This window comes from Aedes albopictus, chromosome 3 (assembly GCF_035046485.1).
Source record: "Aedes albopictus strain Foshan chromosome 3, AalbF5, whole genome shotgun sequence".
Classification (NCBI taxonomy): domain Eukaryota; kingdom Metazoa; phylum Arthropoda; class Insecta; order Diptera; family Culicidae; genus Aedes; species Aedes albopictus.
Genome location: NC_085138.1, coordinates 169,337,626 through 169,363,010, shown reverse-complemented (window position 1 = coordinate 169,363,010; position 25,385 = coordinate 169,337,626). Strand labels below are relative to the sequence as shown.

Here is a 25,385-nt window from a genome sequence, read left to right as displayed (position 1 = left end):
TCATACGCGCCAAATTATGACGTAGTTAGAGGCATCTTAAAATCAACAAATTTCGAATATTATCGACGCAGTTCTTTCCAATTTGACATAATCAAGTAAAAAGTAGTACATTTGGCTGAAAAATTTGCAGTTTTTAAGAGCTTCACTCCTCTTCCACAACTACGTCACAAGTTGGCGCCTATGCTCGTTGGCCAGCCAGTTTCACGAGGGGATAGGGATAGGAATTGTTGGAAAGAGGCTGCAGTGCACACCAAACGATTACAGCAAAACGAAATACTGAATTCTCATCAATATTTTGCTGGAATGTAGCACAACCTTGCTGGTTATCAGTAAAAATTGATGTTCCAGTGATTCGTTTTTCTGAACGCGTTCAGCATGGCAAAAAACAGCAAAATTTGCTGGTTGTCTGCTGTAAATATTTGAGGTGTTAAGTCCCCAATGGGGTCTATTTTATTTCTTCAGTTACGCGCCAGCACCATGCGCAGAGTGTATTGTGTTCGTTGGTTATGCTGTAAAGTTAAAACTCCGTTATTCGAATATTTTTTATTTTTTTCGTCCGCAAGCGGTAAACTTGCGGTTGTTCAGCAAGACCAGACTGAGAGTAACGGGCTCGATTCCCGGCTGGTGCAGGAGAATTACGCAATGGAAATTCTCTTGACTTCCTTGAGCCTCCCTAGAGTATTTCGCGCTTGTCGCATGAAATGCACTTGCTAAATGGTCATTTGCAAAGGAAGTTCTAAGTTAATAACTGTAGAAGTGCTCATAGAACACTAAACTGACAAGCAGGGTTTGTCCCAGTGAGGACGTTACGCCAAGAAGAAGAGCAGTTGCCAACTGTTCTGAATCGTATTTTTTACTTTTCCTTGCTTTTATTATTAATGTTTTATGGTTGGTTTGCGTCCTCCAACTTTCCAAAATATCAAAGCTTACCTTCTGTGGAGCTTAACCTTTTACATTGAAGTCATTTCCAAATCCAGTGCTTAACAGCGTTCAAAATATTCATAACAAATTCAGTAAAAAGCATGTATTTCATACGTGCCTGCCATATACATCACATGGGACCTCTGCCATATTGCTAAACGACTTTATACAGCAAACAAAAGCGATTCAACATTTCCTACTCGAGAAACCGCTATCAATCAACCTGCAGTCAACCTGGCAAAGTCTAGTATTAAAGCCTCCAACACAACATTTTCATTTGCTCAACGCTTTGCCGTTATCACCGTCCTACCTACTGATTGCAACACAACACTAACGTACGCAGGACTCATTAGTACCAGGTAAATACCTGATAATAAAAACAGCACTCTGATAACGGTACCACATGATACCCCACTTGCACTTATCGCCGGAGACCTATTTGAACGCGTAGTGTACTCTTTTTCCCAGTTCGCTGCTATGTAGGTTTCAAAAAAACACCTCCCAGTCGCGCAATCGGGACCAAAGACGAGTCCACGTCAATGCAGGAGCTTTCCGCTGCTCTATTCAATTCGAACAACGCCCAATGACAAGCCTGACAACCGACCACAAATAATATCGATCGATCTGGGTAAATTTATATTACACCGCAATAAATTTTTACCGCACTTGATGAAAAATATCAAATTTGACCATCTTGACAAGCTTATGAATTACATATTCTTCGGACACCGAAAGGAACCCCCTCAAACAAACAACACGGGAAGCCATTTGCACTCGCCCTGAGAGATAAATATCTTTTATTCTTCGGTCAGACGATTTCATCACTCACGAAATAGGCACCTCAGTACAATAATGTCAGTCAATAAAACAAACTGAAATTGATTGACGACAGATCACGTTGCCACTTTTCCTCGCTGCTACTAATTACCACAGACACTCACATCTCATTTTCGGTGCTCTGCATTGTCGCGACGGCATTGAATTCAGCATCTTCGTGTCACATTCCAAATTCAGATAACAGATGCAACGATCGAAAACCGCTTACGCCCGGAATTACGACTTAGAACAATGTGAAAATTTCAGTAGAGCACCGCACCAACCTTACTGCCAGAATGAGATGCCTGAAATATGGTGATAATATAATATATTATTAAATTTAACTTTTTCAAAAGTTATATCTCGCCATAGATAGTGAAGTGCGATGATAAGTTAACATATCAATTCGTTGTACCTGATTTCCTATACTCTTACTTTAGGGTGATCCACAGAAATGTTTTCATTTTTTCAGTTGTCTTTGAAGCTCAAGTTCAAACTAAAATGACTTTAAGACATAAGACTGGTAAATTCCCTAAAATCAAACATTTTTCCAAAAAGCTATAAATGTTCCAAACGCTTCCCCAAGCAAATCATCCCGAACGGTGCCCCAACCGCAATGAGAAAGTCACTAGAAGTCGGTACCCCTTGCTCAACAGTTATCTCCGTATCATTCTAGGCTGATTATTACGAACATATATAGCAGGGGATGATAATTCCGTATCTCTAACAACAATTTTATCAATTTATATCTCCTGCCGGCGGGCGGCGGCGACAAATGTAAGCGATAGAGTGCCTTTCGGTTTGGCCGGTGCAATTGTCGTCGCGGCTAGCCGTACCGGATGCCAAGTGGTTTTCGCCGCCTTTGGCAGTTTTTAATTAAGGTGGGCGAGGCGCAATTGTATTGTGGCAACAACAACAGTGCGAAACTAATCCAGAAAGTTTAATTACGCGAAGACGATGATGACGGACATTCTATATAGGTTTAGTTGTATGACTCATGAGTGCTCTTCGAGAGATATCTCGGTAACCATACGTCCAATCGAGAAAAAAAATCAATAGCGTTCTACTAGGATGTAGTAGCTTTCATTTGCATCCAAGAGAACTCAAATCGGTTGACAGGAACGTGAGTGACTTTTTTTGAAACGCACATACACACACATACACACATACTGACAATTGCTCAGTTCGTCGAGCTTAGTTGATTGCCCAGCCAAGGGAACGTCCATAAATTACGTCACGCTTTTAGGGGGGAGGGGGGGTTCAGTAAAGTGTGACAACTCATACAAAAAATCCAGAGGTCCTATACAAAAAGTGTGACATAGGGGGAGGGGGGGTTGAAAATGGGCAATTTTTGCGTGACGTAATTTATGGACGCTCCCCAACCACATATCGTAAATCATTGTGTGGGAAAAATCGTATATTTTCATATATTGACTCAGAATTGTATAATAATATGTATATTTGTTGACAATGATTGCATAGAATCGCATTTTATGCCAAATGAAATTACAATTTCGATTTCGTTTCATATAGTTGTCTCCGATCATAAAAGGTGGTAGATACTATCGGTAGGATCGCATACAATCGGAAAGAATCGTAAAGAATCATACGTTCTGAGTGTTGAGCTTCAAGTTCGGTAGCATCGTATATGTGATTTCTTTGAATCGTGAAAATTGTCGCTTTACATCGTATATAAATCTGCTAAATCGAGCTGTCTAGAGGTATGATCAAAATCGGTACAATCGTATACTACGATAAGAATATTTTATATTGATCGTTTGTGTCATACTTGCGTCGTATAGGAAGTGAACGAAATCGTAGAAGTCGTATATTCATTTTTACAGTCGCATATGATTGTTACTGCACTTTTAATAATCGAATTTCAATCGGAAATCGTAAATGGTTTTGTTTACATATTTGAATGATGGAAGAGAGGAAAACTTTTAATTCATCTAAAATTTATTTTATGTTGTTGACACGTGTCAACTATGGTAGCAATAATTTCAACCAAATACGTAAGTTTTCATACTATTTATATACAGCAGCTCACTTATAATAAGTGGTGTATAGATTCCAACAGCGATGTGAATTCCAAGCCTCTTGCACGGCACCACTTTTGTTGCCACAACAACAACGCTCCAACCACAAGCCCCGCACCGTATCATGCTAATTTTTATTCGTTTCATCCCATTCATTTTGAACTCTCTACTTCCAACTTGGTAATATAGCCAATAGAGATAACGCGCAGTTCTCAATCAAAGGACCTAAGTTCGATTCCCATCGAACACCAATTGTTTTTTTTTATTTGAAAATCTTCAGTCGTATATCGGTACACTCAATCGTAATAAGATCAAGCAAATCGTATATTTAGACGGAGAAAATCGGCGAAATCGTAGAAAATTTTCGAGAAATCGTAAATTATGTTGGATGGAATCGCAGTAATCGAATATATATGTTTATATGTTTATATGTTTATATGTTAATATGTTTATATGTTTATATGTTTATATGTTTATATGTTTATATGTTTATATGTTTATATGTTTATATGTTTATATGTTTATATGTTTATATGTTTATATGTTTATATGTTTATATGTTTATATGTTTATATGTTTATATGTTTATATGTTTATATGTTTATATGTTTATATGTTTATATGTTTATATGTTTATATGTTTATATGTTTATATGTTTATATGTTTATATGTTTATATGTTTATATGTTTATATGTTTATATGTTTATATGTTTATATGTTTATATGTTTATATGTTTATATGTTTATATGTTTATATGTTTATATGTTTATATGTTTATATGTTTATATGTTTATATGTTTATATGTTTATATGTTTATATGTTTATATGTTTATATGTTTATATGTTTATATGTTTATATGTTTATATGTTTATATGTTTATATGTTTAAATGTTTATATGTTTATATGTTTATATGTTTATATGTTTATATGTTTATATGTTTATATGTTTATATGTTTATATGTTTATATGTTTATATGTTTATATGTTTATATGTTTATATGTTTATATGTTTATATGTTTATATGTTTATATGTTTATATGTTTATATGTTTATATGTTTATATGTTTATATGTTTATATGTTTATATGTTTATATGTTTATATGTTTATATGTTTATATGTTTATATGTTTATATGTTTATATGTTTATATGTTTATATGTTTATATGTTTATATGTTTATATGTTTATATGTTTATATGTTTATATGTTTATATGTTTATATGTTTATATGTTTATATGTTTATATGTTTATATGTTTATATGTTTATATGTTTATATGTTTATATGTTTATATGTTTATATGTTTATATGTTTATATGTTTATATGTTTATATGTTTATATGTTTATATGTTTATATGTTTATATGTTTATATGTTTATATGTTTATATGTTTATATGTTTATATGTTTATATGTTTATATGTTTATATGTTTATATGTTTATATGTTTATATGTTTATATGTTTATATGTTTATATGTTTATATGTTTATATGTTTATATGTTTATATGTTTATATGTTTATATGTTTATATGTTTATATGTTTATATGTTTATATGTTTATATGTTTATATGTTTATATGTTTATATGTTTATATGTTTATATGTTTATATGTTTATATGTTTATATGTTTATATGTTTATATGTTTATATGTTTATATGTTTATATGTTTATATGTTTATATGTTTATATGTTTATATGTTTATATGTTTATCTGTTTATATGTTTATATGTTTATATGTTTATATGTTTATATGTTTATATGTTTATATGTTTATATGTTTATATGTTTATATGTTTATATGTTTATATGTTTATATGTTTATATGTTTATATGTTTATATGTTTATATGTTTATATGTTTATATGTTTATATGTTTATATGTTTATATGTTTATATGTTTATATGTTTATATGTTTATATGTTTATATGTTTATATGTTTATATGTTTATATGTTTATATGTTCGAATCATATAACATTCGATATGGCCTCCACTTTAGTATGTATATGCTTGTTTCGTGCATTGAATACGATTTCTTTGGTGCAATATATGTGTGACTATTTCAGTTGCAATTTCGATATAGAAACCAAATTGCTGGCTGGGTGGTATATGAGACTCGGCCCTCCGGGCCTCGGATCGAAAGTAGGTTTTTCGAGCGATATTTATACCCTTCTTATGGATGTTAGAAGGGTAAAAACCTATCTTCTGATACATCTTAGATCATACATATTTCATGATCTGGTAGGACTACACTGGAACCTAAGGACTGTATCGGAAATTAACTATATATGTTCAAAACATCCTAAAAAATAATTTATTCAAGTTATAAATAATTTTATTTTTGGAGGTACTATATAAATCCTCAGAAAAAGGAATGGCACTTTTGCTTTTGTAAAAATAATTATTTTACATGGTCATCAATCTCAAAGTTTAAACGCATGATCTTGAAATTTTGGACACCTCTTAAAAATTTGAAATTGCGGAAAAAATGGAAATTTTTTTGATTTTTTTTTAAATATATTAGCGCAAATATATTCTTTCCCAGATTGCTCATAATATAGGTAAAAAAATTTTTTCAAGAATAAATTCGATTCCGTTTTAGCGCAATTCTTAAAAATGAAAAAAGGTCATTTTTCAGGGACCCTATTTTTTGATGCTCATTCAAAGCACGATTACGCAAATAAAAAATACATCAAATTGATGATTTAATTTTTTTTAATTGGAAATGTTTTTAAACTTCACGACGAGGTAGCTTTAGTAGAGAACGGGATTGTATAACCTTCTAAGATATTTAAAACAGACTGTCAAAGTTCGACAAAAAATTAGTGTTTTTTTAGGATAGGTCATTTTTTAAATGTTGAGGGTTTTTCGATCATAAATATTTTTTTTTTAAGTTGGTGTTCGGTGATATGTTATGTGTACATAACTGCTAACAATAATTAATATTTTTTGGATTTTTCGCCGTACAAGTTTTATTCGCTACAGGTTATTGAAACGCTGAAAAATCTTTAAAAAACAACAATTTGTCCAAAACTTTAATTTGTGAGATGTATTCATTCTACAATATTTTCAATAATGCTAAGCATTTTTCAATTTTTTTCAGGCTGTTCTAAACTTGACTGTATTGTGAAGATTTGATAGAAGAACCGAAATGATAAAACCAAACATGCTTCGAGATAGAGCATCCTGAATGTTTATAGTTAATTTCCGATACAGTTCTTACATTCAGGTAGAATCCATTTAGGCAAAATATATTTAGGCCCTTCATTTAGGTAACGTGTCACCTTTATAATTTGATACGTGTTCAAAACAGTTAGAGCACTTAACATTAGGGAGAAGGTTTACGGAAAAGAAGCAGCGAATGGAGTTATGAGGAGTTTAGGGCGGGTTCAGGGGTGAAAGATGAGAGGGATTGGTGCTATTTAAAGTTTCTTTTTATATCTTTTTTGATCATAAGTCTTGAAATACAAACCGCCTGAAATGGCTATGAAACGTTTGAAGCACACCTCTGAAATCCACTGAAGCTCACTTGAGAGCAGTGTAGGGCATTTCAGGGGAGGGGACTCTAAACGTCCATGAAACTTTCTTAAATACCTTGTAGTGCCCCTGAAATCCTCTGCAACACCTCTGAACATTCTCCGAAACATCCTAAAGTCTGAAATACTTGTGGAAACCTCCTGAAACACCCCTGGGACCTCATGGAATGCCCCAAAACGCCCCTGAAACCACCTGTATACACCAGCACCATCTTAGCATTCTCTATATCAAATTGCAATTACTTGCCATGCATGCACTATCTTGACGTTTTCTTGATCATTAATGTACCAAACTCACATCACAAATATTTTGCAAATTCTATGAACCTTGGCGTTCATGGTATTATCCAGGCATCTTCTACGCCACAATTGATTTTTTTGCATCATGTTTGTGATTCGTTCATCTAAAAAGCATTCTGTGGACCATTTTGAGAATCACTTAACCACCTGGAGGAATTCCTAGAGCAATCCATGGAGGCATTCCAGAAGAAATGCCAGGAAAATTTTCAGGGAGAGTCCCTGAAGCATGTTCTTGAGGTATGTATCTCTGGAGGCGTTACTAAAAGAATGCTTGGAAGAATTCTTTGAGCAAGCTCTCGAAAACTAGAAAAATTCCTATAAAATTTCCTGGAGAAACTACTAAAGGAATTGCTGGAGAAACTAATGAAGGAGTTCCACGAGGAATCCGTGGAGGAGTTTCAAGATAAATCCCTGGAAGAACTGCGTAGAAACGGCTATCTCAGTCTTAATTTACGACGATTTATTTTATTCTACCCGACGTTTCGGCCATGGGTTTTGGCCTTTTTCAATTTACATTTGAAGGGCCTATCGTCCTTGTCCTTGTTACAATTTACATTTGTGTTTGTCAATTTATACAGGTCATTGCTTTTTTGTACAATTTTAGGGTAATTTAAATGATAATTTTGGTCAGAGTTTTGCTTACACATATAACGACTGTTTTAAAATGGTGAATTTCTGCAAATTGTAACAAGGACAAGGACGATTGACAATTTTTCCCTTGAAAAAGGCCAAAACCCATGGCCGAAACGTCGGGTAGAATAAAATAAATCGTCGTAAATTAAGACTGAGATAGCCGTTTCTACGAAATAACTTTCAGTTCCAGTCGAAAAATCCCAAATCCCTGGAAGAACTTCAGGAGGATGACCTGGAGGAGTTATCCTAAAGGAATCCTTGTAGGCTTCTACGGGAAAATCCGTTATGGAATTCCTGTAGGATCCTCCATAAATGAATTCCCTGAGGAATTCTGAAGGAGTTCCCGGAGGAATTCCTGGAGGATTTTTTAAGGTATTTCTGAAGAAATTCATGGATGAAGAAGAAAATTTCTTAAGGAATTCGTGAAGGAACCCATGGAGGAATTCCTCGAGGAATTCCTGGTAGATTTCCGGGATATTTTCTTTTGGGATTTTCTGGTGGAATCCATGGCGGAATTTTTGAGGACTCCCTGGAGGAAATCTTGGAGGAATTGTGGCTGAAAATCCTAGAAGATTTACTGGAGGAATCCCTGGAACAATTCCTGGAAGATTAACTATAAGAATTCCTGGAGGAATGCTTGGACGAGTTTCTGGAGAAATACCTGGTAGGGAGGAATCTCTGGAGGAATCCCTGAAAGCATCCTGGAAGAATATCCGGAGGAATTCCTGGAGGAATTCGAGCACGAATCTTTGAAAAAAACCTGAAGGAATTCCTGAAGAAAGTTGTGTAGATTGCAACAAAGATACCGATAGAAAATTTCTATCCAGGAATTCTGACTCAATCTATGGAGTCTTCTCCAAGGCAAGCATTGCTGATTGTTCAAGATTTAAATTCATTCACAACCACATTCATATTTTTTGCATAATTTAGATTTTTTTTATTTTATTCGTTTTATATGATACGTTTAACAAATTTCATAAAGGTCCGAGATAATGGCTTCAAGTTAAAGTTTTACATTGCCTTGAAATCATCACCGTCCGCAGCCTTCTCCAGAATCCCTATATGAAATACTTGGCGATGTTAGTACCACAGCATATTGAAACCCCTTCTTGGGAATACATAATGCGTGAAACACCATGATTCTTTTTTGCACCATGATCATATATTGCACCATCATTGTGGTACCCCTTTGAAGCAAGATCCCTGCGCACGCTAGTGTGAACGTCCGGATGACACCTATTTTAATTGGGAAATTAAAAGATTTTACGTGGGTTAGCCTGCCTGGCTTCTAGAAGGATATTTTATGCAAACACATGTTGACATCATTCACCTGTAATGATCAAACCACATTCATGAATGATTTTATGAGTTGGGTAATTTAATTCCACCTTGACTTTCGGATTTTTTTCCCTTAATAACAACTGAGAAACGCGAGATTTACGCATTTTTTTCAGTTGTGTGTAATAAAGTCACAACACAAAATCAGTCAATTTCCCAGTAGTATACTGATTGAAAATTCGTGAAACAGATGGTCCTTCAGGCCCTTCCCTGATACAGCAATCAAAATTCGTTTGCTTTTGTCAAAATATGAGTCAAATACGTGAACTTGTAGGATGTGTTGCGAGATATCCAATTTTCAAACGCTTATTCTGAAAGTTCACATTTTTTAGTTGTGTCCCTATATGAAACCTATAGGATATCATTCACTTTGCTCACTCCTAGAAAGATAAAAACATATCAAGTTCAGGAGCGCCAATATTCAAAGTGGTAGAAGTTTTCCGTTGCAGCATTATTTGAGTTCTGCTATATTTTCCTAAAAAAGTCGCTGTTATTCCAAGTAATGGAAGCAAAGGCAATAAATAAAAACATATTTGATCAGTATGCTGGCAATAATGAAAATAACGTTTTTCACTTGAATTCGTCGAATCGTAATACCTTATTCTATTTGTTTTTCTTTTTTTACACTTCATCCCAAATAAGTAAAAGCTCGCTTCTCAGCTTTGCGTTCTACAAGTACTTCTACAGTAGCTATGTTTAAGTGCTCTCTGACAAATTTTCCATTTTATTCATTATTGGCGATGGTAGCCACGATGGTACTTCATGTCTATTAAAGACCATAACGAAAGATGCAGCAGTGTACCGGTAATTGAACCCAGACACCTTCAACTTGGCTTCGCTGTGCAGCCGCGGATGAATTCGCCAGGCTATGCTTGGTCCCTTAGCAGACGCACAATGCTACAAGAAACCAAATTCTCTGGAAAAGTCCAACAACTCTTACCTTTCATTTTTATGAATGGAGTGATTGTCGTAAAGGACCTACTTCCACTACAAGTTGCACAGCGTATAACGACATGCCTTCCCGAAAGCGAGCAACCGTTAAGGGTCGCTTCAACTGCTTGGGTTCGAAGTATGCGTGATTTAAGTTATCAGTTGTAGGAACAGCCCCTTCTTACTCCTCGTGTGGCCGTTTCTATTTTGCTTCCTTGTGACTACATTCCGAGATATAGACAATCAGTGTGATTATATATAGATAAATGAGGCATTTTATCTCCCCGGGTTTCACCTTAACAAACAGATAAAGATGGTGTCCGCCACGATTTAGTTACTGTAAATAACATTATCAAACTTATTATCTTATAATATTATCGTAGATATTCATTACAATATTTCCAGTCTTCCTTTTTTGCCTGTACCGGTGAAATTCATTTTCAATTTCAGCAGATATGGCCAGTCGTAGAACGGAACGGGGCGCGATTAGAAGTTACTCAACGGGCGCTGGCAGTGAAACTACTTTTAAACTGTGGCTATTTGCAGGCTGACTCACCTTTTATTCAGGTGTGTCGAATGTGATTGATTTGATCAAAAACAAAGTTTTAAAAATCTGACTTACCTTGAGTGTTTTGCGCGGCGTACACTGCTTTTGGATAGATCACGTGTGCAACTGTACCGAAATTGTGTTTGAGTGGTTCAGTGAATTTGGGAATAACAATGTAATCCACACCAAACTCATCAATTACAGCTGGGATTAAAAAATTCCAAGTTTAATCCAATTCAGAAAAGTACAGTGAAATATGATAAGTTTTCTTCACAAATATAAAAAATCCACCCCACCTCGGGGCTTGATAAAACGCGGAACAACGAAAAGTAAAAATTCAAGTACGTGTGTTATCTATATCACGCCCAATCTCCAACTGTTGTGATAGCGTTACGTGGCTGTGAGCTGATAAAAAAGGAGTTTACCTTGTTACTCAAACATCGTCTCACTCATACCAACCCGGATAGGTGGTCGGTGGTTCCACTGGAAAACGCCGGATACACTCATAAACATAATGGGGACCCACCACATCTCGCCCAGTGAAATTGTGACAGAGCAGCTTTCGTAATTCCAACGAGGTGAGTTGACACTTGAGAAAAAGAAAATTAAACATTAATTAGGTATAAAATAAACACGAGTGCTGACAAATGACGAATCACAGTAATTTTTATTATTCTACAAATAGAACTAAAGCTATAAAACACTGAATCTAAATGCGTTTCCCAAATCAGGTAGTTATCCACTCAATAAAATCTTCCACATAAGGAATCAAACTCATTTTCTTTGAGATGATAGATTTCCAAGGCACAGCATGAAAGTGGAGATATTGGACCCTAAAAATGCTAGTCATCTAGGATTGCTTCAAGAATTCCGGAAATAACTTCTAGGCTTCTGTCAAAAATTGCTCCTGGAATTTCTTCAAGAACTCCTTAGTTGATTCTTTTAGCGCCGGGATGTCCAACGTTTCCTCTGGCTCCGTTTTTTTTGTATCACTGGAAGCGACTGGATCGGCAGATCTGTGAAGTCTAGAGCCTCTGTCTACTACAAGGTCTACTAAAGTCTGTGAAGTCTAGAAATTTTCCCTGCTTACCGTGTTTACCGATCAGGCTAAGGCCGGGGTGGCCTCTGCTGTACAGTGTACATAGTAGCCTCCTCCATTCCACTCGGTCCATGGCTGTTTGTCTCCAGAGATTGTACGACATTTCCCCGAAATGCAGTTTCACCGAAAGTTTTTTCCTCGAATGTACCATTTCCCAGAAAAAAAAATTCCCCGAATGTACCGTTTCCCCGAAAAGGTTATTGCATATGCCATTTAACATTGACCCAAGGCACAACTAGGGGGATCTGGTCTTCAGGACGAAGTACGCTTAGCCAAAGTACGTTAGACCGAAGTACGTTAAGTCGAATGGATTGTTAAGCTGAAATTCATAGGGTAGAATGGGTCAGTAGGCCGTCTTCCTAATTTTCTTCATAAACAATATTAAATTTGTTTTCAAAGTCCTAGAAGATATTTGAGTCCCTTCCTCGAATCTTGAGCATTCTATAGATACTAGGATATACTTCCTTTTCCTTTTTCTCACATAGCTGATTTCTTGATGTTGATGTTATACTGTTAATGAAAAACTGATGATTAATTGATCACTCTGCCAACTTTCCATCTGAAAATTTCGCTTCTTTTTATAACACGCAGTTGTTTTAGTTGTAATATTGCATAGCTTATTGACGGTAGTAATTTATTAAACTACTGATTGTCCCATGACAGATTTACCTTCTTTGAGAAGTCGGCTATTCTTTTGAGTATTGGGTTTTATATGTATGTTATCAAACTGGTTTTTTTTCATGGATTTCAACTCAACCGGACTGATGCCCGTCCAGCGTAATGACACTTTCGGCCTAAAGAACTGCGGCCTAACATACTTCGGCCTGACATACTTCTGCCTAAAGATCCAGCACCGACTTATTGATTCGATTGATAACCTTTCTTTTAGTAAAATTTTCCTTCTTTCAAACATTGGCTGTTCTTTCAAGTTGAACTGCTCAGTTTATCATCAGTAATTCGAATGCTGCTATTTTTTATGATCAACTGTTCTAGTATCTATAGGCGTTATAGTAAAAATCTTCATCAAAGATTCTCCCTTCTTTCATCATATACTGTTCTTTCTACATATTGTCGGCAGTCTAACTAATAATATGTTCTGCAGAAATGTCAATTCCAAATGCTACTTCGGTTATGATTGATCCATTTATTTACAAAAAAACTCTTCACATGCTGAGCTTCAAATCTATTTGTCGAATAAATTAAGTTCCATTGACTTTTCGTTTTAAAGCCTGTTAATACTCATTAAATCTGTGCTAATTGACTTCCTTTGCAAGCAAGAATACTTTAAGACTCAAAGTTTACATTATCTAGATCATGTGTTTTACAATGACAATGAACTTTAGCAGATTACTACCACAATCACGATGACTCGTTTTAAAGGTATTATGCGTTAAAAGGGCGTTACCATCGATTGAATATTCAAAAATATATAGAAAGAACAGTCTATGAATAAAAGAAGGAAAAATTATGGTGAGCGTGTTCTTAGTTGAGTGCCACATCATTTTCAATCAGTACAACAGAAAAAAACGACTCATATTTCAAAAAAGAACAAACCTCATTGAAGCATCACGAAGAACATTATATCTCGAAAAATTCATGATAAGAGAGAATGCACAATATCAATGAGGTGTGAAAGTTTGCATGATCTTGATATATTTCTTAAGACTACACATCGGCATACTTTGTACTCAGGCTAACTTTCCGCTATTTCGTTTCAATGACTTGCTTAGACAATGGAATTAATCAAGAAAATGATCAGAAACCAGAAATAAAAATAGTATTATAAATATTTCGGGGAAACGGTCCATTCGAGGAAACGGTTCGTTCGGGGAATCGTTTTTCGGGGAAATAACTTTAATAAGACCGGTGGTTCTCTACGGACACGAGACATGGACGATGCTCGAGGACGACCTGCAAGCACTCGGAGTTTTCGAGCGACGGGTGCTAAGGACGATCTTCGGCGGTGTGCAGGAGAACGGTGTGTGGCGGAGAAGAATGAACCACGAGCTCACTGCACTTTACGGCGAACCCAGCATCCAGAAGGTGGCCAAAGCCGGAAGGATACGGTGGGCAGGGCATGTTGCAAGAATGCCGGACAACAACCCTGCAAAGCTGGTGTTTGCAACTGATCCGGTTGGCACAAGAAGGCATGGAGCGCAGAGAGCACGATGGGCGGACCAGGTGGAGCGTGATCTGGCGAGTGTTGGGCGTGACCGAGGATGGAGAGCTGCAGCTGCAAATCGAGTATTATGGCGGCAAATTGTTGATTCAGTATTATCATGAATTTGATGTGAACTAAATAAATGATGAAATGAACTTTCGGGAAAACTTTATTCGGGGAACTGGTTTTCGCGGAAATGTCGTACAATCTCTCCAGATCCGCACTCTGCGTAGGGTCCGCAGATCGTCCTCCACTTGGTCGAATCACCTAGCTCGCTGCGCTCCATGTCTTCTTGTACCGGTCGGATGACTCTCGAGAACCATTTTAGTCGGGTTGCTATCCGACATCCTGATGACGTGACCCGCCCACCGTAGCCTCCCGATTTTCGCGGTATGGACGATGGTTGGTTCTCTTAGCAGCTGATGCAGCTCGTGGTTCATTCGCCTTCTCCAAGTCCCGTCTTCCATCTGCACTCCGCCGTAGATAGTACGCAACACCTTCCGTTAGAAAACTCCAAGGGCGCGTTGGTCCTCTGGACGTAGGGTCCATGTTTCGTGCCCATAGAGAGCGACCGGTCTAATCAGCGTTTTGTAGATAGTCAACTTCGTGTTACGGCGAACTTTATTCGATCGTATAGTTCAATGCGCCTCTGAATTTCTCTGCTGGTGTCGTTGGCGGTCACCAGTGAGCCCATGTACACAAATTCTTCAACCGCCTCGATTTCATCACCATCGATATAAATTCGGGGTGGCGGGCGCGGTGATTCCTCCCTGGAGCCCTTTGCCATCATGTACTTTGTATTTGTCACTCGATCCATCGTCGCCTTGATCAATCGTATCAGTTTATCCGGGAATCCGTATTCGTGCATAATTTGCCATAGCTGTTCTCGATCGATTGTATCATACGCCGATTTGAAATCGATGATTAAGTGATGTATGGGCACGTTGTATTCGCGGCATTTCTGCATCACCTGGCGGATGGCGAACATCTGGTCCGTTGTAGCGCGTTCACCCATAAATCCAGCCTGATATTGTCCCACGAACTCTCTTGCAATCGGTGATAGACGGCGGCATAAAATTTGAGAAAGTATCTTGTAGGCAGCGCTCAGTAGTGTGATCGCGCAGTAGTTCCCGCAATCCAACTTGTCGCCCTTTTTGTAAATGGGACACACGATACCTTCCATATATTCCTCCGGTAATACTTCCTCCTCCCAAATCTTTGTAATGACCCAGTGTAGTGCTCTCACCAGTGCTTCTCCACCGTATTTTAGAAGCTCGCTTGGTAAATAGTTGATCTGCGCCAGCGACTTTGTTGTTTTTCAACCGGCCAACCTCCTCCTTAATCTCTTGTAGGTCAGGGGCCGGAAGTCTTCGTCCTGTGCACATACTCGTAGATCTGTTACCATGCCACCTTCGGTACTTGCAACGTCCCCATTGAGGTGCTCATCGTAATGCTGCCGCCACCTCTCGACCACCTCTCGCTCGCTCGTGAGAATATTCCCGTGATTATCTCGGCACATGTCGGCTTGTGGCACAAAGCCTCTGCGCGAGCGGTTCAGCTTCTCGTAGAACTTTCGTGTGTCCTTAGCGCGGTACAGCTATTCCATCGCTTCGCGGTCTCGTTCTTCCTGCTGGCGCTTCTTCATCCGGAAGACTGAGTTCTGCCTGTTTCGCGCATGTTTGTAGCGTGCCTCATTCGCTCTCGTACGGTGTTGCGGCATTCTCGCCCATGCTGCATTCTTCTCGTTTTTCAACTGTTCACATTCTCCGTCGTTTCAGTCGTTTCTGTGATTCGGAGTCGGGAAGCCTAGTGCTGTAGCCGAGGTACTACCTATGGCGGATCGGATGTCTCTCCAGCCATCTTCCAGTGTAGCTGCGAAGTAGTAGTTTCCAGTGTAGTTTCTCTTCCGTTGGTAGTGCCTCTGCTAGCTGCTGCGCGTAGTCTTGAGCCACTTCTACGTTACGCATTTGCTTATTGTTGAGCCGCGGCGTTCGACTTCGACGCGTGGTGATAACTGTCGAAAGTTTTGAGCGCATGCATACAGCGACTAAGTAGTGATCCGAATCTATATTCGCACTGCGGTATGTGCGGACATTGGTTATATCCGAGAAGAATTTACCGTCGATTAGAACGTGGTCGATTTGGTTTTCTGTTTGATGGTCGGGTGATCTCCAGGAGGCATTGTGGATATCTTTGCGGGGGAAAAAGTGCTTCGGACTACCATACCACGGAAGGCTGCAAAGTTTACACATCGCTGGCCGTTATCATTCGATACAGCGTGCAGGCTGTTTTGCCCGAATATCGGTCTGTACATTTCCTCCCTTTCTACCTGCGCTTTCATGTCGCCGACAACGATTTTCACGTCACGCGGCGAGCAACCATCGTATGTTTGCTCTAACTGCGCGTAGAACGCTTCTTTCTCGTCATCAGAAATTTCCTTCGTGTGGGCAGTGGACGTTGATGATGCTGTAGTTGAAGAAACGGCCCTTAACTGTTAACATGCACATCCTTTTGTTGATCGGCTGCCACCCGATCACACGTTGTCGCATCTTGCCCAACACTATAAATCCTGTTCCCAGTTCATTGGTGGTGCTACAGCTTTGGTAGAAAGTAGCCGCTCGATGCCCGCTCTTCCACACTTTCTGTCTAGTCCAACAAAGTTCCTGCAACGCCACGATGTCGAAGTTGCGGGGATGTAGTTCGTCGTAGATTATCCTGTCACATCCTGCGAAACCTAGTGACTTGCAATTCCATGTTCCAAGTTTCCAATCGTAGTCCTTATTTCGTCGCGTGGGTCTTTGCCGATTGTATCGAGTCGTATTTTCTCCTATGTTATTTGCAATGGGGATTTTTACAGGTGGCTTATTGGGCCTACGCCAACACTCCTGTCTCGCCGGAGGGCCATCGTGCCAGTTCTGTTTAACGTCCCAACCAACACTGGGACGGGACGACCACGCTGATGGGCCGCACTTCCTTGGTGAACAGACGCTCGGGTCGTACCTCCTCAATCTAGCTGAAGTCAGAAGGACAACAGTGCCCAGGCTGTACTACCAGCTAAGCATACAACTCTTAGCTGGCGGTCTTTGTCATCGCTTGACCCGTGGAAGCATGAGGTAGGAACTTGTGAGGACCAGAGCTATGTTGGACGCTCTCCTTATCGACTCACCGTTTTGCAGCCCCACTATCATGTTTACTGTAACCTATTCTGTTAGTGATACTTTTAACTGTTGTCCAGTGTGGACATTGTCTGTTTTGTTACTGAATACCGGTGTTGTTCTAGCAACTTGTCTGGGTTGGGAAGCATTGGGTCAGTATGCTCTGAAGCAGCTTGTCTTTCCGCAATTTTTAATAATCTGTACGCAAAACTTATCTTTCGCAGTCTATTCCTCTATGTACTTTTCAATTTTGCTTCTACGTTTTCCTCCGAACTGCACCTGCTTCCTTACATTTTCCTTTTTCCTGGATCAACAACTCCTCTATTCCTTTTAATCCTGTGTTTGCTCCTTTATTCTCGTAAACTGTCTCACTATTTTTTTTGCATTTTTGTCCTCAGAAGTTTTCGTACTACTATTTTTTTTTTCAATAACCCTTTGATTTCACTTTCAAGTAGGTTCTTCAGCGTCTCACCTTGTGGGCCCTCAGCTTGTAACCAGCCAACTCGAAGCGCATAATGTTTGAGCCGACAAAAACACTTATCATCAGATCCTTTTTCCAACTGTTTCTCTATTGCCGCCCTCCACAAAGAAAAAAACGTGACCGGACTCACCGACTACAGATGCTGTTACTCGGTTTGGTTGATATGATAATGCTCGTACTTGTGGTCCTGCGTTCCGGACACTAGCGCCGTTGGACCACGGTACGGGAGCGCGACTTCTCCTAAGATCCTTTTGACGGAACGGGCACCTATGAGCAGCACGTGGTAGCCGCGGTATCGGCCGAAGCGATATGTTGACACACAACTTTCTCCTAACTATCTTTGTACTAGGAAAAGAACAATCGACACGTTTCACAAAAGCGCAACACTTCCACTGAGGTTGACGATTCGGACGACATTGAATCTAAGCCTTAACCCTCAGATTAGGGAAGGTGACCTCGGTCAAGTCCAGCGGATACTCGAATTTCCCACGACTTTCTTCGAAATAGTTCGCAAATCTAGAAAAATATGCTTACCAATCGCTCAGGTTTCGCGTTTGGCTGCAACCTTTTCTCTTTCGACCTTCTCCAAAGATTCCTACTGGGCCTTCGCAGACCGTTAATAACGCCTGTAACCGATTATGTCGGTAATTCTTAAGTGAGGGACGGTCTACCTTATACAGAAAAAATAATTAAATTTAAACGACATGTAAATGGCAGAAGCTGTAACTTTTAACGAATTTAAATCCAAAAATGATTGAAAATTGAGTTGAATATGATGCACATATTGAGAGCATTGAAAAACATACAATTTTGCACTTTTATGAACCTAAAATTCCATGACAAAGAATTTTCAGGTTTGAATTTAAAATTAAATTGAATAACGACCGATTTTCTGTTAACTAAACTATAAATTTGAATTGGCGTGTAAATTTACAGCGACACTCGTTTACAATCAACGAGCCTCTGCACGAATCTGGCGTACTGCTCACTCCCACAGAAAATTTAAAAACAGCGCGCACAGTAAAAGTCAAATTTGACTTTTACTGTGCGCGCTGTTTTCAAATGTTCTGTGGGAGTGAGCAGGACAGGGCAAATTCGTGCAGAGGCTCATACAAATGGCGTGTCTGTTTCAGTTTTGTTTTGCGCGACGACAGAAGGCAGTTGGTCGTGAGAGAAGCACCGAAAGACGCACTGATTGTTGGTTTTGTGTTGCGAATTTTCGTGTTTTATAATTCCTTGTACGTGCGCAAGTGCATTCATTTCATTTTATTTGAAATGTGCGTGCGCAAGTGCATAAAATGTATAATTGATACAAGTGCAATTCATCAGATTGTTGATTCTTATATAAAACTATCGAGTTCTTTCAAAAACAAGTTCATCAGCAGCAGCACCAACTACAATCGCAGTGCGTCTCCCGGTGCTCCGTTTTGCGATGCGGCTGCGTAAAGAACAACCACAGACAAACAGACGTAACACCTTGAACGATTTTCATGAAAATCCATCGCCCAGTTCACACTACCATCACCTGGTAAAAAAGTTGCACGAATCACTGTGTTGTGCAATATCGTCAACAGAAGGCGCTAGTGTGAAACGCCAAACGCATAGAAAAACGATGCGCGCGCCTCTGGTTGTGAAAGCCACAACCAGGGATGGGAACACTCACTTGCAGAGAGTAACACTCACTTGATATTTTCTCAGTTCAGAAGCGTGCAATCAAAAAAATGATGTATGGACGACTTTTGTCTTGTGGTTTTGTCTAAAAGTTTGCCGAATAGAGTAGGGGTCGCACACGCATATCAAAGTCGTGACAGAGCTGTGAAAGCGACTCTCCACGAGGTGAGTGTAATTTACATTCACCTCGTGGAGAGTTGCCTTCGCAGCTCCTTCACGACTTCGGTATGCGTGTGCGACCCCCACTCTATTCGGCAAACTTTTAGACAAAACCACAAGGCAAAAGTCGTTCATACATCATTTCTTGACTGCACGCTTTTGAGCTGAGATAACATCAAGTGAGTGTAACTCTCTGCAAGTGAGTGTTCCCATCCTTGGCCACAACTATGAAAATTTAAAATGATCGTTGAAAGCATGGTCGATGGAAATTTCGCAAGTGTTACGTCTGTTTGTCTGTGGAACAACTGTTGATGGCCAAGAATTAGTATGGCCAAATAATGATCGGCAAGTATGAGTTATGGCAATTCCGCATAGCCGTGAAGTTTGTTTCCACAACAAAATTAGCTCTGGTAGTCGTGCGGCGGAAAAAAAATCCATGTCAACAAACGGAATCGCCAAAAATAAATCGTTTAAATTTGAACGATATTTAATTTTACACGACTCATGTACGAGACATGAATCGTGTAAAATTAAAGCCGTGTAATTTTGAAGTCAAACTTAATTTTGCGTTTATTTCGATGCTCCAAATATGTGCATCGTAATAAATGCAAATTTACACGAAATTTTTAACTGTGTATAAGGCATGTTGCAGATCTTAAAAACTAGATCGATTTCAGAATTTCTTTTGAAGATCCTTTTGAAATTCCTGCAGATCCTTCTGGAATTCCTGCAGATCCTTCTGTAATTTTTCCAGAAGTTTATTCTAGAATGCTTTTAGGCAGCATCCATTTATTACGTAACGCTAAAATCGGCAATTTTTGACAACCCCCCTCCCCCCTCCCTAACGCTTTTTTGTATGAAAATTCTAAAATATTTGTATGGACCGTGACGCTCGGTCATACTAGAGCGTTACGTAATTTGTGGACGGCGCCTTAGATGTTTCTAATGGATATCCTCCAAGAGTTTATCTGGGAGTATTTTGCAAAATTCCTCCGGCAATTTTTCTACATGGTATATCTTATGAAGTTTCTACTGGATTTCTTTGAGGAAATACTCCAGCAAGTGCCTTCTGATTTTTCTCGAACAAGATCTCTCTCTCTCTTCTTGGCGTAACGTCCTCACTGGGACAAAGCCTGCTTCTCAGCTTAGTGTTCTATGAGCACTTCCACAGTTATTAACTGAGAGCTTCCTCTGCCAATGACCATTTTGCATGTGTGCATCGTGTTGCAGGCACGAAGATACTCTATGCCCAAGGAAGTCAAGGAAATTTCCTTTACGAAAAGATCCTGGACCGACCGGGAATCGAACCCGTCACCCTCAGCATGGTCATGCTGAATACCCGTGCGTTTACCGCCTCGGCTATATGGGCCCAAGATCTCCTGGAATCTAAATAATCCCACCAGAAGAATCTCATCAAGAATTCCATAGAAATCCCTCAAGAAACTTCTATCACAGAGAAACAGACGTAACACTTAGAACAAATTTCATTGAAAAACATCGTTTCAAAATCACAACCACCCAATGCTAATCGTATTGTAATTGGCCGGACCACCATAAGGTGGCGGTAGTGAGCAAACGTCAAACAGGAATCCCAGAGGAATTCCTTTAGAGGTGCCACTTGTCATGGTTTGACGGTCAAAGACCTAGAAAAATGTATCTTAAAATCTCAGTACGCACGGTCAATATTTGTCCAACCAATGCTCAAATACAGGGGATGGCCAAAATGTTTGATATAGGCAACTTTTTTTCTCCCCCAAAAAAAATCAACATGCTGTAACTTTTCATAGAGTGCATAAAAAATTTTCAAATTTTGACTGTTTGTCAACCTATAATATGTGCATCATTGGTACACATTTGAGCTCGATTGATTCATTTTTGGTGAAGTAAGAACCGTTAGGGTAAAACACTATTATTTAGACAACTATTTTTTGAACTGTCATATCTCGGAAACCAGTGAACCGAATTGAATGATTTTTTAAACGTTTATCAACAATATATTCATATTTTAAAATGTTGTATTTTCTCACGGCGAATTAAGTTATACCGGGTTGAAATTTTTACCCATATAGAGGAAAATAAGTCAAATTTACAATACCACTCAAAAATTACTAAATGTGTTCTTTCGTCAATCTAAATAGGCTCTAATATATCTGATTAGAGATAACTTGAGAACAGAAATGGAATATATTTGGATATCAACATTAAAATTTATTGACATTGATGTTAAAAAATTACATTTTTTCGAGAAGAAGCCAAAATGTGTCAATCCATGATAACTTTTTTCCACATTTAAAAAGTACCTATGTTTTAATAGTTTGTAAAGCATATACATATTGTTAGTATACGTTCAAAATTTTATTGTGCGTTTAGCACTAAATTGATTTCCGAAAAAACTTCATTGACTTCCGCTGCCTTTCCTATGCGTTAAACATAACGTCGGAAGTAGTGCGCTGTAGAGTAAATCTGGTTTGCTATACAGCGCACTACTTCCGACGTAATGTTTAACGCATAGGAAAGGCAGCGGAAGTCAACGAAGTTTTTTCGGAAATCAATTTAGTGCTAAACGCACAATATTCAATTCGGTTCACTGGTTTCCGAGATATGACAGCTCAAAAATGAGTTGTCTAATAAATAGTGTTTTACCCGAACGATTCTAACTTTGCGAAAGATTAACCAATCGAGCCCAAATTTGTACCAATGGTGCACATATAATAGGTTGACAAACTGTCAAAATTTGAGATATTTTGATGCACTCTATGGAAAGTTACAGCATATTGATTTTTTTTGTGAGAGAAAAAAAGTTGCCTATCCCAAACATTTTGGCCATCCCCTGTATCATCATGTTTTCCTCGATCGAATTTTCATTAGTGTCAAGCAGATGTTTGTTCATTCCTTGTCAAATATTTGATCTTCTGCACTTGAGATGGCTTTGTAAGAGATTTTGTTCCCGTTGGGACATAACGCCAGAACAAAAAAAAGACAAGGATTTAACTACTAAAAAACACATTAGAGTTAGGCTAAAAAAAGAGAGTGCTTTATTTACTATAATTAACCCTATTCTTTTAACAAATAACGCATGTAAAACAAAATTTGGTATTCTGCTGGTTTTCATAAAAATAGCGATTCTAATCGTCGTTGAGAGATGTACAGGTGTAACAGATCAGAAATCACTTCCTAGGCCATGGAAAGTATACGAAGTATTATCGTGAGTTAGAGAGCTTGCTTCTTCCTTATTCCTAATTGCAACAGCTAGCCTTAAATTGTATGATTCATTCACATTCATATCGAAGGGTTTGGTTTCAGGAAATAAAACGCTTATTTACAACACTTATCAACAAACGTAACTTTACAAACACATCGGTTCGTATTACTCTAGAGCAGCTGATTAGATGACACACTCGTTCACATGCTATTGTTTTATAACGCAGTTTACAACATTTCTCCCTAACATTAAGTGATTCGGTTTATATAAAAGTGAATAGACTCTCTCCCGCTACTACCTAGCGTACGATAGATTCTGGTTTTCTTATTGCAGTCCTTATCTCTTGTTAGAATGTTTCTAAATTCTAGTGCTTTTTTCAGGAAGAAGATAAGCCCCACTCTAAAGCAGAGCCCTGCCCTGTCTTGGGGATTTACTTTTAACGAGTCTCGCTGAATCATCACCGTGTAGCAATGTACGTGATCTCGTGATTTCCTTCCATTCGTTCAAGTCTTTTCGATGCTTCCTAAATAGGTATTTGGCCTTTGAGCATGAGATTCTGAAATTGCATTTTCATTCTGTTTTCTAGATTCTATGGCGCTTAGCTGGACATGGAAACCACGGTTGGGCGAGTGATGCTGTGCTTGCAGTCGAGCCCATCCGAGGACTGATGGCTCTGATCGTTCTCATCCGAGACGGAGGGGCTTCTACTGTGGTTGTGCAGTTGTTGCTGAATATGCTGCTGATGTTGTTGCAGCTGTTGCTGGTGGTGCTGTTGTACGACCTGCTGATGGATGGCCTGATGGTAGGATGAGTAGGGAACAGACATCGGTTCCATCTTCACGATGGATCCCAACCCGTGGTGGTCGACGCTGTTCACTTCCGATGCCATCATGTCGTAGTACATACTGGTCGGAGACTCGGAAGGACTATGGTGGTACTTTGGGCTCATCATTGATCCATTCGAGAGGTTGTTGTTGTTGATCAAATGGTATCCCATGGGACTGAGTGACGCTGGTACCTGGTGATGACTGACCAGGGCATTGGCATTGGTCAACGGTCCACCTAGAGGAGGCATCATGAAAACGCCCTTCTGGTGGACGTATTTGCCGACGCCGTTGTTATTGTTCATGCTGCTGGTGTTGTTGTTGTTGTTTACGATGGTACTCGTGGGAGTGCCGGTGATTGGCGATGGAACCTGCTGGGAGTACGGGATTGGCGACAGCTGGTTGTGATGCGATGGGGAATCGGATTGGTGCGTTGGAGACATGTTGCTTCCGACGCTTGACGGTGTCGATGTGGATTGAATGATGCTCGAGTGGCCCACCGATGATTTCAGAGATTTTAGTTCTGAAATAGAATAATACACATCGTTTGAATAACGGCTTTGATAGTTGTGATAGAATTATAATTTATTTATTTATTTATTTTATTGGTTTTAAAATGACCTTTTATAGCAAGTACTGAATAGATTAATAATTTCTCAAATACCTATCAATTAGATTTTTGATTAATAAAAATCGTAAGAAGGTTATAGAAAACGAAGTAAAAAAAGACGAATTTCCTTTCCTAAAAAATGTATTTGAAGTTCCCTATCCCCTGTCCTGAATATATTGTTAAATCTATTTTTCATACATAGCTTGGCTAGTGTTGGATGGTTTTCAATCATTATACATATAATGACTAAATAGTTTTAAGAGGAAACAAACCATCATCGTTTAGCAAAAACTCAAAAGCAGTTTTCTCGCAGAAATCTCAACCAATGTTAATACAAATTTATCACTGCACTCTGGCCACCATCTGGATAACAGTGAAATAATTTTCAATGATGGCTTTGTGACTTAGAGGAAGAAAACTGCTTTTGAAAAATTGATGATTGCTGATGACTGCATGATGGTCATTTGAGCCTTAACGCTTTTTGTTGTATTCTATATAGTCGCCCATTTAATGCTGTAGAATATAATTGTATACCTACTAAAATCATTTAGGGGATTCACTAAACAGATTAAATAGCTGCGTGGCCATGCTTATCTGGTTATTGAAATGTTTCATGCAATTACGAATGAAATAATCGAAGATTGCTCTTATTGTTTTCCAGCTTGTTGCAAAAATAACTACAAACTTCATTAAGCCTAATGAGGATAAAACCACATGTCCATCCCACGAGAGAACTAACCGCATATTAGTTTGAAATTTCCTATTTCGCCCTCCGCGTGGAAGAGAAGTAAAAACCGATTAACGAAGGCAAGCTTGATGTCGACATGAAACGTGGTGAGGGTCGAAGGCTTGCTCCGAAATATAGGCAACATGAGAGCCAACCGTCTTGCACGCAATTTTCCTCATTCTTTCGAGCAGCTTAGTGCTTGATATCGCGCAGAATGTAGG

General features: G+C 38.6%; 2 protein-coding genes and 1 long non-coding RNA gene across 8 annotated transcripts in view; 1 reads left to right on the top strand and 2 right to left on the bottom strand.

Annotated features, from left to right (window-relative positions):
* The window catches only part of LOC115257057 (trans-acting T-cell-specific transcription factor GATA-3), an 84,629-nt gene extending 73,338 nt beyond the window's left edge, over positions 1-11,291 (bottom strand). The window contains exons 1-2 of one of the 2 annotated variants that reach the window (XM_029856311.2): positions 2,153-2,307; positions 1,863-2,042 (exon numbers count right to left, since the gene is read on the bottom strand). The gene's annotated coding sequence lies outside the window, so the exon portion shown is untranslated. Of the gene's footprint in view, positions 1-1,862; positions 2,043-2,152; positions 2,308-11,150 lie in introns of those variants that run through there. The other variant, XM_029856314.2, reaches the window with a different exon arrangement.
* On the top strand, positions 10,376-23,726 carry LOC115257076 (uncharacterized). Its single transcript, XR_003892939.2, has 3 exons — positions 10,376-10,867; positions 10,934-11,653; positions 23,590-23,726. It is a non-coding gene; the product is annotated as an uncharacterized LOC115257076 (long non-coding RNA).
* Positions 22,814-25,385, bottom strand: part of LOC109402790 (box A-binding factor) — a 116,252-nt gene continuing 113,680 nt past the window's right edge. For all 5 annotated transcript variants that reach the window (XM_029856335.2, XM_062860765.1, XM_029856333.2 and 2 more), the window contains exon 8: positions 22,814-24,350. In XM_029856335.2, the coding sequence (XP_029712195.2) occupies positions 23,602-24,350 (749 nt within the window). In that variant the 3' untranslated portion in view covers positions 22,814-23,601. The remainder of the gene's footprint in view (positions 24,351-25,385) is intronic.